The 12,529-nt window shown below is 36.5% G+C and overlaps 1 protein-coding gene across 3 annotated transcripts in view; it reads right to left on the bottom strand.

The window, feature by feature from the left end:
- The window catches only part of Arp5 (Actin-related protein 5), a 172,185-nt gene that overhangs the window by 106,264 nt on the left and 53,392 nt on the right, over positions 1 to 12,529 (bottom strand). For all 3 annotated transcript variants that reach the window (XM_090404574.1, XM_090404575.1, XM_090404576.1), the window contains exon 6: positions 5,839 to 5,940. In XM_090404574.1, the coding sequence (XP_090260700.1) occupies positions 5,839 to 5,940 (102 nt within the window). The remainder of the gene's footprint in view (positions 1 to 5,838; positions 5,941 to 12,529) is intronic.

Genomic DNA, 12,529 nt, shown 5'->3' with positions numbered 1-12,529 from the left:
TATATTAAACAAAAAATAAGGCAAAACACTAAATTAGCAATATACAAAAGTGCTTGAACCAATTTTAATTTAATGATCTGGGAGTGGGATTAGTAATAATAAAACAGTTGATTAAAACCTGGAGATCACATATATGTTTGTTTGTTTAGGGTTTTATGATGCAAGGACAAGTATAGTTATACTACACCAGCAAAACTCAAATCAGTATATAAGGTAAAAAATTAGTTGATAAATAAACAAAAACATATACAGGTATAGATAAGAATGTATACAAAGACAGATGTGCAGAAACAAGAGTAAAAAGGTGTATAAAAGCAGGTGTCAAAAAAAAAAAGGTCAATGAAAAACAAGTGTAAAAAAAAGTTTATAAAACACGAATAAAAATAACCAGTTTTTAAAAGCTTACATGCAAAACAACACTGTATAAATAAAAATAATGTAAACAAACTATATACGGTGAAAAATATTAAAATATATTAAAAATATTTCTGCAAAAATTCAAAAATGAAACATTTGATGAATCTGATAAACTAAAGATCTCAGAGACCTTATACATTAGACTTTATGAATACAACTAAAATAGTGACTGTGCTCATTAATAACATGAGAGCAGTCAATTAAAATATGGCTACTGGTTAGTCCGCTACCACAGAACTCAAACATGTCATCATCCCTCAATAGGAAGGAGTGTATAAGATGGCTATGATGTATGCAGAGTCCAGCAAAAACTTCCAATTTACAGACCTTGTGCAAGCTAGACTGCCACAATTTAATTATAGGCTGGATTCAACAGAGCTTATTATTAGTCTCTCTATTCCAGATGACTGCCACTAGAATAAATTGTCATATGATCTGCCTATAATCATAGAGTACAGGCAGATCATAAGGTACAAGGCACTGCCACTGGAATAAAAGTTTGTCTTGTGATCTGCCTGATCAGTGTAGAGTAAAGGCAGATGGAAGTTTGAGAAACAACCTGACCTAGCTGCAGTATCTGCAACCTTGTTTCCCTTAAGCACAATGTGGCATGGAATCCAACAGAAGTGTACATCCAAGTGTAGCTTCCATATGTGAGAGAGAGAACATGTTTAGATTTGAGAGATCTCTAGATGTTTCTGCAGCTCTAGACATCTTATTGCCCATAGAGAACTTTGTGAATCCGAATATATTATGCTCCTTTGGTAGTGATAAAGTCTGATGTATTTTAATGCAAGCTCTATCATAGCTCAGCAGTAAACTACATCCTTAGTGAGATCTGAGCAATGTTCTGCTGTTTGGGAATGTCCCACTCTGATTTTAAACTGATAGTGTAAACAGGCACAAAATCAGAGTATTTGATTCTATGAGCTTGAAAGGGCTGTTGGCAGACAACAGGAGGGGTGGAAAATTTGGGTAGCTTTCAGAAAGAAAGCTGCATGGCACTGTCAACTTGTAAGAGAGCTTTTATTCCAAAACCAAAGGGTTGTGTGGTAGTCTGATGGGTGTTGTACAGATTTTTCCACTGCAGACAAAAAATAGATGACTCCTGGGACTGTATGGCAGGGATTTTATTTTCATAGCATATAATAAAGCTGTTGATGTTGAAGCAAGAATGGTGGTTCATTTGCCTCAACATACAGACTATTGATTAGTGAAATTTGATCTAGGGCACATTGCAGGGCACTCTCTGGCAAAAGCATAGACTTGAGATCCAGAATTGTTTTAATTTAATCAGTGGACTATATAATCGAAGCAAAGAACATCTGTCAGTACCCCAAGAGATGGCAGATAGGGTTGGAAAGATGTTCACTGCTTTACAGCACTTATCTCTCAGCTGATGTACGTGAAAGAGGAAACTGAGTTAATCAAATATGAACTCCGAAGAACTTGGCTTCTGATGCAACTGGGATTAAAGTTTGTCCTATTCTGAGTTATGTATCACAATGAAGACTATGTCTGCAGCAAAAATGCACACAATTGTCTTCTGCTGTGAAAATATAAACCAATTTGCAAGCACCCATTTAGAAAAATAGTCAATCGTTTGTTGCAACTGTCTTTCTATAATGCTCATAATTACATGACTAACAGAAGATGGCAAAGTCATTCACATAAAGGGCATTACTTACAGCTGGAGGAAGTCATTAAGTTATTGAATTATCTTTGACTGTAAAAAGAGTAACACTTAAAACTGAACCTGTGGGACTTCCTCCTCTTGGGTATATAGTTGGAAGAGAGTTGTTCTCACTTGGACTTGGAAGATTAAAAAAAAAAAAAAAAAGGGAGATTCCCTCTGAGACCAAAACTCTGTAGGTCTTTCAATATTCTAAATCTCCAAGCAGTGTCATATGCTGTTTCCATATCAAAGAAAACTGATGCTAAATGCTTGCATTTTAGAAAGGCTAATGGATGTTCCAACAGGACTAGATCTGTTGTTGAACAGATTATGTTCTGAAAAACAGGTTATTCCAGAAACCACAAAAGATGAGAGTTAACCATTTTTTCCAGAATCCTGCACAAGCAGCATATCAGGACAATTGGATGACAATATTTATTGGTCCTTTTGGATCCTTCCCCAGCTTACGAAAGGCAATAATAATTGCCTTTTGCCACATAGCCAGAAAAACAATCTCACAGAAAATTCTGTTGAATAAGTGCAATAGTTGATCCTTCGAGGTTACTGAGAAATGTTTGATCTTCTCATAATGGATGTTATCTGGTCCAAAAACAATTCGGTGGCATTTAAGAGGCTCCCTTCATTTCTTCTTTTGCGAATGGCCTGTTGTATTCTTCAATACTGCTAAAAGAAAGCAGAATTATTATTTTTCTGCTTTGCATTTTTGGGCATGAAACTTAGGGAAATAAGTTCAAAATGTGTGAAATGTTCCAGTTGCAATTCTTATGGCTTGATGGTGAATGGGTACTATCTCTCTCTTTGGCAGAAGACTTGAGACTCCAAATCATTTTAATCTAATCAGTGTCCTGTATAATCAAAGCAAAGAACATCTTTTGACAGCTCAAGAAGTGGAACAGATCCAGAGAGATTTTTGTTAGCAAATATCTTCAATTTTTTGATGTTTTGCTCTTACAGTCTTTGTTGTCATGATCTTTACTGCCACATCGGGCAGCATAGATGGCAGATCCATGACAGGCAGTTTGAGAAAGGACCATATTTTTGGTATTTAAAGCAGTGCAAAGGGTTCAGGATGTAGAGCCTAACCAGCCAGTTTAGATATTCAACTTGAACAAATGTTGGTGGTTAGGTGTGCAGAAAGTAAATATGGTTGGGACTTGTTGAGAGCCCTGGTAAATTTGAAGATGAAAAATTGTTCATTCTCAATGGGAGTTTGATTCAGCACCAGAGCTCCTACCCACATATGGATGGCCAGCATGCAATGACTTGCTGACTTACCAGCAAGCAATGAATGCACTCAGGAGTGAAATGTCAGGGCTAAATTGGATGCTATATTGGCACCACAGCAAATCCTTGGCCCTGTTCCTTACAGGCGAGCTCATTAGCCAATTGATTATGACCAGGCCACTGAAGATTGCCATCTTGCAAAACAGAGGCCAAAGTAGTGTGAGACTACCAGGATTCCCCTTTCCAGATGTCCATAGGTCACACCACATGGTAAATATGGCAGGAAGGCATTGAGTGATGCCTTGAGTGATGGTGGTCTGGAAAACAGGACAGTAAAAAAAAGACTCAGGAGAAGTAGAGTGAAGAATATAGGAAGAAAAGCATAGCATAAGAATAAGAACAAAAAGGTCCAGTACCATTATTGTGAGGTCCCCTGCATGATGAACAGGTGTATATGTGGAGAGGTCACATATGTGAATTTTCTGAGAAAAATAAGAAAGACAGAATCATATTAAAAAAATGTGAAAATATCAGAAAAGAACTTTGCATTCTTCAAAAATACTCTCAATGTTCAGAAACTATATAAATTTATATCTACAGGTTTTGCAGGCTACTTTTTGGTTTGATTTTTTCAGGATAAGTTTATAAAAAAAAAAACACTTTACAACATTCAATACACACAACATTATCTATACTGTTCAAAAGATAATGCCTATTACAAAAATATCTTGTGGTATAGCAAGAAATTTCATACTAACAATGTCAAATGTAAGCATTGCTGCTTCTCAGGATGGTATATCTCCACTACATTAAATTGCTTTATCAAAGCAGATCAAATGCTGTTGGTTGATTCTTACAACAATGAGTGGTGAGCCAATCATTTCTGATGCTCTTTAAATGTAAACATGTAGCTGATAACAGCTTATATGAGACACGAGGAATTTTTGTTTGCCACCAAATGGTTAGCATATCTGCTATCCAACCAAGAAGCTGTGGGTTCGAATCCCATACAGGGACATGGATGTTTGCAGTTGTCCTATTGACTCTTTGTGGAAAGGGCATCTGCTAGCCTACCACTTCTCCTAGCAGAAGGCTTCATTCCCAAAAGCTCAATTAGGTATGGGAGTAACCATACTACGTCAAAATGAGGTTATATGCAAATAACTAAATAACCAAATAACATATATTTCTCCTTTCTTATGCAGAAGGAAAGACGTAATTTATGCATCTCCGCCCACATCCCACATCTTTAATATGTTTGCCCATACAGATCTGTCCCATCTGGCCTACATAGCAAAATCTGCAACTCATACAAGGAAATTATGAAAGCACAATATATCTTATAAGCCTCTATCATGTAAATATATCAATATATCTTTGCCTGCTGCTGGTCATGGTTGGTCAAGTTCATAATCTGATCAAAAGAGAAAACAAAAGACTGCTTCCAAAAAATAATACATAAAATAAAAATTTATAGACAGACTCCAAATTGACTATCCATAATTAAATATGTAAAGAGAAAAAAATGTTATCACTAATTTAATAAAGCACGAGTACATAGTTATCTAATGTTGCTGATCTCATACATTAATAGCAGTCTTCAAATAGATTCCTAATTTGAATGACAGTATGTGCATCATGTATACAGTAAAAAGATTAAAGTCATCTGAAAAGTTATTTATTCCACATTTATGAAACTACTAAATATAAATTGAAATGATGATCAAGGATTTTAATTTAGCTATGTTCAAAGCTTAAAATATTACATGTACAAATGTCAAAGTTGCATAACTACCATGGTATAAAACTCTACCATGTGGGGTCTCAGAAGATCTTATGGGCCTGATTAAAATGCTGAGTGGATAAGAGAGGAGGAAAAATAATATAGTTTTGAAGGATGCTCACTAGAAAATGTTTGACAGAGAGGGTCGGAACAAAATCCTTCCACAAAAAACTTCTGAATTATTTCTATGAACTTATCCTTGGTGTGTGTGTGGGGAATTCAATACTTTTCTTGTTAAATTCAATATAGCAAACTATACAATATAATAAACTGTTTCTTGGAAAGAAACTGCTGTCCTAATAAAGATATCCTCAACTATAATTTGCAATGAATTCACATTAAATCATACGCTTCTAGTAGACTACTCCAAAACAAAGCTTTACTGCTATAATATACCCAACCAGAAAAATTTTCTAATTAGAGGAAATATATTTCATGAATTATAGCACTTTTCAGTTCTTTTCAAGTATATCTGGTTCATCATATCAGGGTCCCATGTTACCTCTCACAAACAACCATCAAATAATCTATCCATGCACGTGCGCATGCACGCACGCACACACACACACACACACACACACACACACACACACACACACACACACACACACACACACACACACACACACACACACACACACACACGCCAGGTAAAGAATTTTACTAATATTTTAATTTACAGAATAAAAATGCAAGTATAATATGAATTTTATCATACCTCTCATATGATTCGACTTATTATAAAAAAAACTATACAAAGCATCGATGCCATACACAACCTTTGGAACTTGATAACATTCAAACAGCAATTCTGACATTGCTGAAAAAAATAAAAATAAAATAAAAAAATAAATAAAAAACAATGAAACAGGGCACTTTTAATTCTTTATGAAGGAATTTTTTTAAATTTTAGTGATTATTACTATCACATCACAGTAAGCATGATTCTAGTTTTTACGTTATGGCATAACATAAAAACTGGAATCATGTTTACCACAGTATCATAGAAAATACCAGACTAATAATACCACTTGCAAAACTAAAATGGATATAAGCAAACACAACAAATAAATAATTAAAATTTATTAATACTGAAAGTTATTTTGACAATGGAGCTACCCCTTTATCACAACTAGGCTAAAAGAGATTTAATTAAATGAGGTTGATTTAATTAAGGAAGGATTATCAATTTAACATACCTGTGTGCATTTTTTGATGGTAAAGATGGAATATATATCTTGGCACAAGATTTGATTGGTGCTGAGATGATACATAATTAGAATTGCTGAACATAAGGAACCAATTTCTGAGCATAGAAATCCATATCACATAGCCGAAAAACATGAATAAAACCAATAATAAGAAATGAATTATACAAACCATGAACTGAAAATAAAAAAATAAAAATAACCAAAAACTGTTATATATATGACAAGCCAGCAAACATAATGGATGCTATGTTAAACAAAACATCGTAATATGTAGATTGTAAAAAACTGTAAGCTTGCCAGGCAGTTGTTATTAAAACCCAATTAGTTTTCTTCAGTCTACATCCGATGGTAGTTTAAACAAAATGGCTAGTGCCCATCATGTTGCTGGCCTTTTATCCTTTATTTTCAATTCATAGTTTGTGTAATTCTTTTTTTTTTTTTTTTTTTTGTTATTAGTTATTCACATTTTTTCAGTTATCTGATATGTATTTCTTCATTCAGTTACTTTATTTATTCAGTTAATGCTGTCAGCATTAACTACTATCACAGGTAATCATGATGCTTGACTATGTGGACCATTGGTCTGATACTTGAAGAGAAAGAGATGAGATGATTCATATTTTTTAGAAAAAATCCTAATATGACTTTTTTTTGTATTTTTTTTTTATATCTTCTCTTCTTCTAAGCCCTTTTTAATAATAATATTTGCTTATAGCCCCCCCCCCCCCCGTTGTCTCCATCTTTCACTGATGAAGGCTTCCTGATGTCAACATTCTCAAGTCATCTCTGCTAGGTCATCCTTCTATCTTCTCTCTGATTATCCAGAACTTTGTCTTCCTTAATATGGATAATTATACACTGTGTGGACAGACTTATGTGTTCGTCGAACATGTTGTTTATTATTTTAACGGTATAATAGAACACAGAAACTAAGTAAATAATTAATTTATTAACGTGATGCTGATATTTCGCTGGTATTATAACCAGCATCTTCAGAGCACAAAAACACTGTTTGTCACAATACTCGAGACTAAAACAACATGGTGTACTTAAACAAAATTGTAGCAGCAACACAAAGACTAAAGTCCTGATTTTGGCACCCTCTATCTGGAAAAAACAAACAAACAAAAAAAAAAAACTATCATATATTACTAGAGTCCTAGAAAAGTGCTAGTTTTTTCTTAATATGACTGTCTCCCAGATCTTCGGCAAGTTAATACAGCCATATTTGTTGAGATTTGGAGCGTGTTTTAGGGCTTCTGTCGCCTCTAAGAACAATCTCTCTGATTTATATGGGTTTCTGTGTAGTACTTTTGTGTTTTTCCAGTTGATCCTGTGTGCAGGGGTATCCAGAGCATGGTCTGCTAGGCCCGACTTCCCATAATGATAATTCTGGATGTATCGATTATGTTCGCTGATGCGGATATTCACAGTTCTTCCTGTTTGACCATAGTAGGCTTGATTGCATGAGCAGGGTACTTGGTAGACTCCTGGATGTGATAAAGGAGGAATGCTGTCCTTGGGTGAGTGGATGAGGGTGGCTAATTTGCTACATGGTCTGAATGTAGTGCGTAGTTTATGTTTATTGAGAATTTTTGAGATCTTTTCGGATGTGCCTTTAATGTAAGGGATGGTGACTGTTTTGTTGTAGTTCTCTGTGGTGGATGGTGGGAGGGCTTTCTTAGGAGTGTTTAGTATTTTGTTTATTTTATGTGAATTGTAGCCGTTGGCCAAGAAGGTGTGGCGTAAGTGAGTCAGTTCAGCAGTAAGAGCCTTGTCATTGGAACAGATTGCTCTCGCTCTATGGGTTAGCGTTTTTAATATGCCATATTGTTGAGAAGGATGATGGTGTGATTGTTTGTGTAAGTATCTGCCTGTATGTGTGGGTTTTCTAAAAACTGAAAATGATAAGGAACCATCTGGGAGACGTGTGATGAGTGTATCCAGGAAGGGCAGACAGTTGTTGGCTTCCAGTTCCATAGTAAAGTGGATTTTTGGATGTTGGTTATTTAAATGTGCTAAGAATGTTTTCAATGTCTCAGGGCCATGTGGCCAAATAGCAAGCACATCATCAACATAGCGTAGCCAAAGTGTTGGTTTGAGAGTGGCTGTATTGATTGCTTGTTTTTCCAGGTGTTCTATGTAAAAGTTGGCTGGGGGGGAAAGGGGGGAGCCCATGGCTGTCCCATCAATTTGTTTGTATATTTTCCCTTTCCATGTGAAATATCCTGCATGTATTGTGAATTTGAATAGTTCAAATATATCAGGGGGGAAGTGTGACTTCAGTAGATTGAGGGTTTCTATTAGTGGTACATTTGTGAATAGTGAAGTGATGTCAAAGCTTACTATTAAGTCTGAGCTTTTTAGGGTAAGGTGTTGTAAGATGCTTTTTAGGTGTGCTGAATTTTTGACAAAGGAGGGAGAATTGTTAGTGAGAGTGGCTAGTAGCTTCGCTAAATATCTAGCCAGTTTGTATGTGGGACTATTTATACTGTCCACAATTGGGCATAGGGGTGTGCCTGGTTTGTGAATTTTTGGTGATCCATAGATCCTCGGTGTTTTAACATGGAAGGGTTTGAGTTTGTTAACTGTGTCTTTGGGCCAGGAAGTGACTTTTTTAAAAAAATTTCGTGCCTTATTCTTTTGTGTGTTGGTGGGATTGCGATCTATAATTTTGTATATTGACTGATCTTGTAATAGTGTGTGCATTTTGTTTTCATATTCAGTTGTGTCCATCACCACGGTTGCATTTCCTTTGTCTGCTTCTGTTATGGTAATTTGGCTGTTGTTGTGTAGCTCTATACATGGTCTGAATATACGAGAACAGATTAACACCACTCGCCGGGAATTAACACAAGCAAATACAACCATCAGCGCATTACGAGAATCACTGCATAATATTCTAAATACCGAACTTTGGCAGATCTTAGAGAACATCACCGACGCAACGGCAAAAAAAGAATTCGACAGAGTCAAAAACCGGCACCAAAATAAGTTCGAAAATCTACAACAACGGACACCATACAACGACCGCAATTACAACAAGACCTCGTCGTCGTGAATCTATCGTCACTCACCTTAAGCAAAGAGGCCATGACTGCTTTAAGTCGAGGGCACAACTTTGCCATAACTCCCAAGCAAGTTCCAAAAGCCGAAATAATGGCATCCATCGAACGAGGAATATACGACCTGCCTCCAACAATAGCTAACAATATACGTTTAGATGTGGCCAACATCCTAATCAAGTCCAAGCCTCCCAAAAATAATATCCCACATAAGGAATTCATTGCTATAAAAGAGCTACACAACAACAGCCAGATTACCATAACAAAAGCAGACAAAGGAAATGCAACCGTGGTGATGGACACAACTGAATATGAAAACAAAATGCACACACTATTACAAGATCAGTCAACATACAAAATTATAGATCGCAATCCCACCAACACACAAAAGAATAAGGCATGAAAATTATTAAAAAAAGTCACTTCCTGGCCCAAAGACACAGTTAACAAACTCAAACCCTTCCATGTTAAAACACCGAGGATCTATGGATCACCAAAAATTCACAAACCACAAAAATACAAAAATTCAGCACACCTAAAAAGCATCTTACAACACCTTACCCTAAAAAGCTCAGACTTAATAGTAAGCTTTGACATCACTTCACTATTCACAAATGTAATAATAAAACTAATAGAAACCCTCAATCTACTGAAGTCACACTTCCCCCCCTGATATATTTGAACTATTCAGATTCACAATATATGCAGGATATTTCACATGGAAAGGGAAAATATACAAACAAATTGATGGGACAGCCATGGGCCCCCCCTTTCCCCCCTAGCCAACTTTTACATAGAACACTTGGATAAACAAGCAATCAATATACAGCCACTCTCAAACCAACACTTTGGCTACGCTATGTTGATGATGTGCTTGCTATTTGGCCACATGGCCCTGAGACATTGAAAACATTCTTAGCACATTTAAATAACCAACATCCAAAAATCCACTTTACTATGGAACTGGAAGCCAACAACTGTCTGCCATTCCTGGATACACTCATCACACGTCTCCCAGATGGTTCCTTATCATTTTCAGTTTTTAGAAAACCCACACATACAGGCAGATACTTACACAAACAATCACACCATCATCCTTCTCAACAATATGGCATATTAAAAACGCTAACCCATAGAGCGAGAGCAATCTGTTCCAATGACAAGGCTCTTACTGCTGAACTGACTCACTTACGCCACACCTTCTTGGCCAATGGCTACAATCCACATAAAATAAACAAAATACTAAACACTACTAAGAAACCCCTCCCACCATCCACCACAGAGAACTACAACAAAACAGTCACCATCCCTTACATTAAAGGCACATCCGAAAAGATCTCAAGAATTCTCAATAAACATAAACTACGCACTACATTCAGACCATGCAGCAAATTAGCCACCCTCATCCGCTCACCCAAGGACAGCATTCCTCCTTTATCACATCCAGGAGTCTACCAAGTACCCTGCTCATGCAATCAAGCCTACTATGGTCAAACAGGAAGAACTGTGAATATCCGCATCAGCAAACATAAACGATACGTGTCCGGAATTATCATTATGGGAAGTCGGGCCTAGCAGACCATGCTCTGGATACCCCTGCACACAGGATCAACTGGAAAAACACAAAAGTACTACACAGAAACCCGTATAAATCACAGAGATTGTTCTTAGAGGCGACAGAAGCCCTAAAACACACTCCAAATCTCAACAAATATGGCTGTATTAACTTGCCGAAGATCTGGGAGACAGTCATATTAAGAAAAAACTAGCACTTTTCTAGGACTGTAGTAATATATGATAGTTTTTTTTTTTTTTTTCAGATAGAGGGCACCAAAATCAGGACTTTAGTCTTTGTGTTGCTGCTACAATTTTGTTTAAGTACACCATGTTGTTTTAGTCTCGAGTATTGTGACAAACAGTGTTTTTGTGCTCTGAAGATGCTGGTTATAATACCAGCGAAATATCAGCATCAAGTTAATAAATTAATTATTTACTTAGTTTCTGTGTTCTATTATACCGTTAAAATAATAAACAACAATTATACACTGGTTTCCATGAATTAAGGAACAAAGAACAAATCAGCATAACAAAACTGCATGATGAATTTGTATGTAATTCAGTGACAGTAGGATATGAGATGTCAAAGACAAACCTACAGAACTTGCAAATAAATCATTTAATTCACTAACAAGTGGGGTACATGAAGACAATGGTCAAAAACAAGATGTCAAAATGAGATTGTCAGTGTCTCAATAAGGAACATATCACCCCTCACAGCAATACAGCACTCATAATGATGTTTCATACTGTTTATAATGGTGTCCAGTTGATAATAACAACAACCATTGCACCTGCAAAGCTCTTGTAAGTCTCTCAAGGTTTTGGAGAAGGGGGTGTTGAGAGCAGCAACACACCTACCAAGAGCATCCAAGACAGACTCAATAGGATCAATGTCAGAATACCTAGCTGGCCAGTCCATATGTACATTAGTCTAATCTTGAAGATATTGGTCCACAAGCTTTGCTCAATGAGGGTAAGCCTTATTGTCTTGTAAGATAAATGTCTCTCCTATGGAACCAACATATGGATGAATATAGAGGTTCAGGACCTTGTCACTATAAATTGTAGCATTCATGTTTCTGCTAGGAAGCACATACAGGTAAGTGTATCCGCCCAATGACATGCCTCCCCGAACTATAACTCCATATAATTGTCCCTTTTCATGGCTATTAGAGGGATTATAATGTGTCCCTGATTCTCTACCAATCATGCTCTGATCAGTCCCTGATCAGAGCATGCTTGGTATCACTTTGTAGAACAAATCAGGACTCATCTCTCTAAACAATACCAATCCCATTGGTCTTGGTTCCGATTGATGTAGAGCCTGACCCATTTTAAATGTTCCCTCCTGTAGTGCAAGGATAGGGGCATGCAGATTACTAGTTGCCTAGCATATAAACCACATTCATGAAGCATTCAGCACACAGTGGAAGCAGATAATGTTACTGTAGCTGATTTGGGATAGCACTTCCATTTCAACAAGTAGATAATTGGAGATATTGGTCACCCAGTGTGGGTGTAGCCCATGGCCTTCCATCACAGTATCTTGAGAATGCTGTCTGTGACTGTTGCA

Source organism: Typopeltis vanoorti, chromosome 15, assembly GCF_054136105.1.
Source record: "Typopeltis vanoorti isolate ZY-2024b chromosome 15, IOZ_Tvanoo_1.0, whole genome shotgun sequence".
NCBI lineage: Eukaryota > Metazoa > Arthropoda > Arachnida > Uropygi > Thelyphonidae > Typopeltis > Typopeltis vanoorti.
Note: the sequence above shows the minus strand (reverse complement) of the source record. Positions and strands in the feature narration are given on the sequence as shown.